The following is an 8,127-nucleotide window of genomic DNA, read 5'->3' as shown; positions in this document are numbered from 1 at the left end:
TGATCCACAATAAAAGGACCACTGATATCTAGACAAGACACAAGTTTGATTTTGGATAGATGCAATAGGTGAAGGGGGCATATGTTCAGACAACTGCTTTAGTTGGGCGGGTTGGGCGGGGTTGTTAAATCGTGGCTGCATCCAACATATTAGTCTGACAACATTAAGCTACACTGTTTAACACGCTAATGTGTAGACGTTGGTAAATTTCCCCAAAACACTTGCAACTTTCCGAAGAATACATGTGGGAAATTAATTGAAATATACAATTTCATGCTAAATTTCCTCATAACTCACTTGCTGTCATTAGGTTAAATTAGAAATACAAATTGTTTTAGGCATAAAGGCTGTTGATTGTTCCAGAAGTACATAAACACATATAAATACAAAATGCATACACAAAAACAAACACAGGCACAAGTTCAGACACACAAATGTGAAAACGTAGTCTCTTCCGTTCTACTTGTATCATCACTCACTGTGCTAATAGATGCACACCCACGCCACAGTGACTAAGATACATTACAGGACCGAGGACCCTCAGATGTCACATATCACGGGTATATTGTGTCCCAGCTACAAATTATTCACCGTGAAAGAGGATGAAAATGAATCAGAAAAAGCTAGACTCAACAATGTTATTGGATTTATTTTAAAAGTATACATCTTTTTGTGAGTACATATTTGTTTATGATTTCCTTGACTGTCTCTGTTAGCAGTTCAATGCACATGCTGCCCTTTGCATCAGAAGTCAGACCTCCATAGCTTGGAAATCAGTCAACTGCAGGCATCATTTGAATGTATGCGCGTGTGTGTTTCTGTGTGTGTGTGTGTGTGTGTGTGTGTGTCTGTCTGTCTGGGTGTACGCCAGAGATCAGAAGAGATAAAGGCGAGGTCACCCAGTGAGGGACTGACTCAGGCAGGACAGACGCTGGCTATTCCTTTCATCCTCTCATGATTACAGAGGCACTCATGCATAGTGCACATAAATACACTCCAGTACACTCCAGTTACTGAGATTAAAGTTGTGAAGGTCAATCGTGAAATTTGCATCCGCAGAACAACAGGAAACAAGTGAAACAACGAGAAAAGGGAAACATTTGAGCATCAAGCTGAATAAAGCAACAAGAAAAAACTGAGACGGTGGTCAATGAAAGGAGAGAAAGATTAAGTGTAGGATAGTAGAAAGAGTGAAAGAGAGTAACTAGAGGTCCCTGCTGAGATGTCCTTCAAGCTGTTTTTATGCTGAAAAAAGCTAACAGCCTAGTGGCTACTGGGACACAGTGGCCATTGATCAAGAGGACATGCCAGCTTGCTGGGCAATAATCAAATAAATAAATCACTCTGCTTCGTGTCCCAGCCATGTGGAGGGACAGACAGCTCAAAGCAAATACTGCCATTGCACATTGAAATGCTGATGAATGCAGCAGGAAGGTTACGCTTGCAGCACACAAAACAGACACAGAATCTCACACACACAATAACCTTGCTACCATTCCCCAAATTACAACTATATATATATGTATTCAATGTATATATTAGCCAATGTCAAGGTTTCATACATAACAGGTCTTTTCATTTGCCAGTGTCACGGTTTGACACTGGTTTTTGCTTGACTGTAGAATTTCCTATCAGATATGGGGCTATGTATTGGCAACCAGATATTTCAACTGCTAAGAGTAGGACTAGAATAGCAATGGTAAATAATTGATGTGATCCAAATTTTTGGATTTTCATAAGGTCCAAAATCTGTGGCCCTATCACTGTAGTTGATGTTTAGCTTGAGAGACTAAGATTGAAAAAATAAATACATAAATCAATGGACGGTGCATTACCTTTAATCCCTCTGAGGATTATGTAAGGGACTCCGCCCCCACTAGTTATAGTATATGCTTCTCATGTGACCATGTGACCATGTGTCCGTCTCTCAGTAGTCCTAGAGGTGTGATACACCACGCACGCATGCACACACGCACACATGCACACATGCACACACGCACACGCACACATGCACACACGCACACACGCACACACGCACACATGCACACGCACACACACACACATGCACACACGCACCACATACGTTGCACATAGAGACAAACATAAGCACATAGGCCAAATCCGCCTGTAAAGCGGACTGTAGGAAATCTGTAGTCAGGTTCCTCAATGAAATGCAGGGCATTAATATACTACCATTGTTATCAACCTACACAACAAAATATTAATATTCAAACCATGTGTGTGTTTATGTCTAGGTCTGCTTTAAAATTTATGAAAAAGAATAAAAAGTGGCCCCATTTGAATTAACCATCATTATATAATGGTGGTAAGAAGTATTGTTATTTGGTAAAATAATACCGCTGTCTTCCATCTGGGCTCATTAAAAAAGGATCTGTTCGATTCTCAGTCACAGGGGACACAAAGCCCGGTGTGAATTTTGTCAAATTCATATTAGCACCTCAATCAACACTAATTATCACTACATCAGCTTACATGCCGTACCGAGGAGCAGAATACACAGAAGCTCTCCTTATTCCCTCACCCTTCGTTTCCCACACATCCTCACAGAGTGTAAAATAGGCATTAGCATGTGTGAACTCAGCACACAAAGAACAAGATCAAGAGATTGCACAAAGCTGGACATAATTTCTTCATCCCTCAAGCAAGCTAATTTGGCTCTAAAATGAATTACAGTGATTCTCTGGCAAAACATTACTTTGAGAAAGAGTTCCGCTGCAGAGGTACCCATCTTATTTTTCCGCTTGCAGCATGCGGCAAACTGACGGGCATCAGTGATCCCATCACCATCAAGACCTCCGGTTCCAGGTTTGGCTCCTGGATGACTGACCCTCTGGCCCCTGAAGGAGATACAAGGGTATGTCCTGTTGTACATGCCCACAAGTAACGGGTGATAAATGCTAAACTACAAAATGTGCTAAGGTATTTTTCAGGGTAAAATTTAACAATAAGAAATCTATGGCTTTCCTACCAAAAGGTAAGATGAAAAAATGAAAGAGAAAAAGAGAAAAAGCCCTTTATTTTCTCACAGTCTCTTATGCAAATAGCACAACATCAGAGAACTTTGTCTTCTGCATTTAAACCACCATGAAGGGACCATGAGCAGCGGGCAGACATTTAGCAGCAAACTGGGAGCAGTTAGGGTTCAGTGTCTTGCTCAATAACGCTTTGATAGGCTTAGAGAAGCTTCAACCAGGAACATTTGGTTCCAAGACGACCGGTCTTACCACCTGAGCCACCCGGCCTTGGGCTAAGGCCGATATGTGAATATTGCTTACACATCTGTTCATCGAAAATGAAAGTACAGACAGAAGCTAGACATCACAGCATGAATAAAGTATTCTTGTCTAGTTTAGCTCCCTAAGTCTCTTTGAAAAAGGTATGTCTGAGGTACTCGTGACCAACTATGTGGCTGACATCAAACTCAGGCATGTTACTTACTGTGCAGGTACTAGATATAATGTTCAGTCATTTTTAATGGATAGACATATGCCAATGGTAAGGTGCTCTGCTCTTAGGACAAAAAATGTGCATTCTAATACCATTCTTTTAAGGGATTTTTATGGTTTCATCTGATTATTGTAATAATCAGATAGTAACGAGGTAAGGGCTTATATTGAAGTTTATTATTTATATTTTTACAATTTTGATTGGATATCAACAGTTTTTTTTCTTATTAATCAAGATTCAGTAGAGTATTTGTGCTCCCACTGATGTTTTTGTTTGTCAACTGCAAATAAAAATGGTGGGTAGAAACTAAGCAATTACATCATCCTGTTATTAATTCATAATGTTACGCTTAGCGAGGGGTGTTTTTTTCCAGACTGTCTACCTATTCTTTGAATATAGTGCATCTGTTGTCTTGTCAGCTAAATTTTATTTTAGCTCTGTTACCAACCAAGAAAACAAACAAACTAACACAAAAAATGCCAATTGTTCTCAAACAGCCCTTTAGAGGGTGATTATGATTTTTTTTTTTCAAATTTATGCAAAAGCAACACTTTATCCGAGTCTTTGTCAATACTTTACTTGAGTCACCTTTATTGCGAAGGTCATCTCTCATCTCTATGTGAAATTTAACAACAGCTCATGTTCATTCTCCTTTTTATCAGCAAATTACATCTGAATTCACCTTGTTGAACAGGGCGTCAGTCAGTTAAATAAGTAGCTGTGCTTTCATTACAAAAACACAATAAATTGAGAGTGCCAGGGATAAATCTATGTGGTTTTACCACGAAGCAGCATTGGGAAGAAGGGATGGGTGTCAAAAATAAACGTGGATTTGGTTGCTGAGCATGAGCATGTTCCCTGTACTGCATTTTTGTAAAAAGCTCACCCGTAAGAAACAGCATTTTCAATGTCACAACGGAAGGAAAAGACAAGAGAATGCACTGCCACAGCAATGCAAATCTACAGTTTGTAACATGGAGGCTAAGAGTTGTGACAAGTGAGGCTGTTGTAACATGCAGTAAAACTTATTGCTGGCCAAGACTGTATTGAAGATGCCACAGAAGCATTTTTTTGTAAGAACTAAAATATCTCTGCCAGAACACATGGAGGATCTGCTATGTTATCAAAGTACAGGAAAGAGGGGAATGAGAGTATAATTGATGAACGTGTACAGAGGTATGTTCAAACCTTCTTATCCCTTGAATTTTTTTCTGAGCCAAAAGAGAGCACACTCCTTTATGAAAGACGTGGAAGTCAATCACAGCAACACATGACAGCCGGTAGGGGATGGGCCTTGTGTGTCTGAGCCCTACTGAGATAGAGGAAGTGTTTGAGCCTCAAGCGACTCGGGAATGTGAACTCCTTCCGCAATGTTGTATCGGCCTGCTGGAAGCTGTGTTGTAGCAGCTGAGACAGGCCTTTTATCTCAAATGATGGGCATTATCCTTACGGGGCCCTGCTCATGCCACCCTAAGGGTGTCATCTTGACTGTTTGTATTCAGGAGCTGCAAGATCGTAGCTTCCTGCGGTCCTTGAGGAAGTCTCAAACTAACTTAATTGGGATGTTTGTTGATGGTGTTATGTGATGTATGCTGTGTGTGATCTGCCTACAAGATTTTGATTCTCACAAGATGTGATGGGGATTGTTAATGGCTAGGTTTGTAGCCTAGGTTTGTAGCTTGTATGGGTGAGACTCATCCCGGTTCTTCTTGTCTCTCATCACATTAAGGTCTGGTACATGGATGGGTATCATAACAATCGCTTTGTCCGGGAGTACAAATCGATGCACGACTTCATGACGTCAGATAACTTCACCTCCCACCGACTGCCACACCCATGGTCAGGAACCGGACAGGTGGTGTACAATGGCTCTATCTACTTCAATAAATTCCAGAGCCACGTCATAATCAAGTTTGACTTCCGCACCTCCTCTATCAGCAAGTCCCGGCAGCTCGACTATGCAGGCTTTAATAACGCATATCACTATGCCTGGGGCGGCCACTCTGACATTGATCTGATGGTGGACGAGGGAGGTCTGTGGGCCGTCTACGCCACCAACCAGAATGCTGGCAACATAGTCATCAGTAAGCTGAACCCGAACACACTGCAGATCATCAAGAGTTGGACCACCAACCATCCCAAAAGGAGTGCCGGCGAGTCTTTTATGATCTGTGGCACGCTATACGTCACAAACGGGTATTCTGGAGGTACCAAGGTCTACTATGCCTACTCTACCAACTCATCCACCTACGAGTACATAGACATTGCTTTTCAGAACAAGTACTCACATATCTCCATGCTGGACTACAACCCACGTGACCGTGCCCTCTATGCCTGGAACAATGGCCACCAGGTGCTCTACAATGTCACATTGTTCCATGTCATCCGTTCAGAAGAACTGTAGCCTCAGAAAATGGATTACATACAAAAATACATATTGTCTGTGTAGAGCTCTCCCTATATACAAAATAGACTATGACCAAACCATTGTACTTATAATATAATAAACTTTAAATGAGAACACTGCATCAACAGTGAATGCAAAGTGGATTGAATGTGCATATACATAAAAAGAAAAAAAAAAAGAATATTGAAGGGTTTCATTCCAAAACTGTATTTGTCAAAGAAAATAAAGTTTAACTTCATAAATTCACAGATGATTGTTATAAAAGTGTTTTATATTATTTAGAAAAGTCTTAATATAATGTTTACCTTTACACAGTAGATTTTATTTTAATAGCTGCCATCATTTTGATAGAACTATTTGAGTTTGGAATGAAACTCTTTGATGGTCTGCCGCATTGAAAATGATTGTAAAAGTAGACTATATATCTGTTTTAAAGGGATAAATAACATATGCCAAAAAATAAATTGATTAATTTAACATTGCCTTTTTTTTATTGTGGATCATCAAGCTCATTCCCGTGGCTGTGGTTCTTCTGGGAAAACCCTCCCACCTGAATGTTACTTTTGGTCTGTGGGAATCCTGAAATGAAGACTTTAAAAAAAAAAATGGGATCTTCAGGTACCTTGGAGAGAAAAAACCCTGGGAGGTCATTCAAGCTAGAAGACTTGATAGCTTATCAGGAGCAGTCAGTCATATTCTTTTTATCAAGTACAGTAGCAAATCAAAAAGCAGCAACACCAATAATGACACCCTGTAAAAGACCTGAAGGCAATGACTGTTGACAGCACTGTTGTTTGAGATGATTTTCCTGTGTTAGTGACTATGTGTGAAAAAAGGCTTTCTTTGCATGAGTGTTTCCTATCACTCTGGTCTGCTCTTATGAATGTCTTGCTGTATTTACAAAGAGGGTGGGAATGTGGGAAGGATAGGGAGAAGGTAGAAAACCCTGAGATATTTCATTTCTATGCTTCTTTCTACTTTTTTTGTATTTCTTTGTCGCTATTTGTTTACAGACATTACTTTTCTTAAATGTTCTTGTATCAGTAACTGTTGGCACCAGGTTTTTCCTCTGTATTTGTTAATTTGGACTGCATAGGAGAGATGAAGATCACATGTCTCTTGGAAAAAATGCATCAAGTACCCTGGGAAAGAAAGCCCTCCTCTCTTCAAATCTACATGATGTACTTGTAGTTCAGAAACTTTCTTTTTCAGAGGATAATCTTGTCTCATGTCATGTATCCCCTTGTGAAGGATAATGCTGTTTAAATGTATACCCTTGGAAAAACGCTTTTCCCTCCTTTTGCGCTTTGCTGGACATGTGTTGTATATGAGATGAGATAGTTAATGATTCGTGTCAATAAAACAGAGAAATCTGGTGTTTGGATTGTTGCCTTGCGATCAGCAACAAGGTGCTGGCTCACCCTCTTATATTTTTCCTTTTTTCCTTTCCCAATTGAATGCAGAGCTGTTTACTATTTTAGATCATTTTGAATGTGCTTATTGAATTGTGGAACCATCAGCCGTAGAGCACGACACACTCTCATGGAAAGGTCTGTGAATTACCTTGAGAAACTTGGCTATGATTTCTAAAAGCTTTTCTAACTATTTAAAACATATCCATTCCTGTTTTGATTTCATTTGAGAGAAAGCTATCAGACTTGTGGCTGAATCTCACCAACCCCTAGTGCAGAAATAAGCATAGGGATAGTGCACTGTATAGGCAAGGGACAAGTTGGGCAAGCTTTTTTTTTGGTCAAGTTTTTTTTTGCCTGGACATTTGGATTTCTCCCTTTGTTCAATTCACAAGAGCATCTGTAATTTACCTCATTGTTGCAATCAGAACCAAAGGACCATCATTTGGTTCAGTCAAAGGGGGATGGTCGCAACCAGGATCACACTACAACTAGTAGTTCATAAAAATTTTGAAGACACCTTTAGATAAATTACAGGATGGTAAATCATGTCATAGTAGCCCATTACATAATAGAAAATGAAGAAAAATATATTTAATGAAATCAATTTAAAAGAATATATATTACTTCGATTATTGGGCTGAAGTTTGAGCCACTGCGAGTAACTCAATAATTATAATTGTACTGCATAACTTTTTTTCTCTCCTGCCAAATACAACCAAGCCGCTAAATATGCATACACTGTCAAGAATGGAAAATGGAACCCATATTATTGACAGTATGTAGGTATGCAGAAAGATCAAAAGTACACAAATTGAATGTACCGGGGTATATAAAGTT

The 8,127-nt window shown here is 39.7% G+C and overlaps 1 protein-coding gene across 2 annotated transcripts in view; it reads left to right on the top strand.

Moving 5' to 3' along the window:
- olfm1b (olfactomedin 1b) overlaps positions 1 to 7,251 on the top strand; it is an 18,475-nt gene extending 11,224 nt beyond the window's left edge. For both annotated transcript variants that reach the window (XM_086152246.1, XM_086152245.1), the window contains exons 5-6: positions 2,769 to 2,875; positions 5,198 to 7,251. In XM_086152246.1, the coding sequence (XP_086008372.1) occupies positions 2,769 to 2,875; positions 5,198 to 5,872 (782 nt within the window). In that variant the 3' untranslated portion in view covers positions 5,873 to 7,251. The remainder of the gene's footprint in view (positions 1 to 2,768; positions 2,876 to 5,197) is intronic.
- Positions 7,252 to 8,127: the final 876 nt, after the last annotated feature.

Source organism: Fistularia commersonii, chromosome 9, assembly GCF_037954325.1.
Source record: "Fistularia commersonii isolate RoL2024-O1a breed Wild chromosome 9, RoL_Fcom_v1.0, whole genome shotgun sequence".
Taxonomy (NCBI): domain Eukaryota; kingdom Metazoa; phylum Chordata; class Actinopteri; order Syngnathiformes; family Fistulariidae; genus Fistularia; species Fistularia commersonii.
Note: the sequence above shows the minus strand (reverse complement) of the source record. Positions and strands in the feature narration are given on the sequence as shown.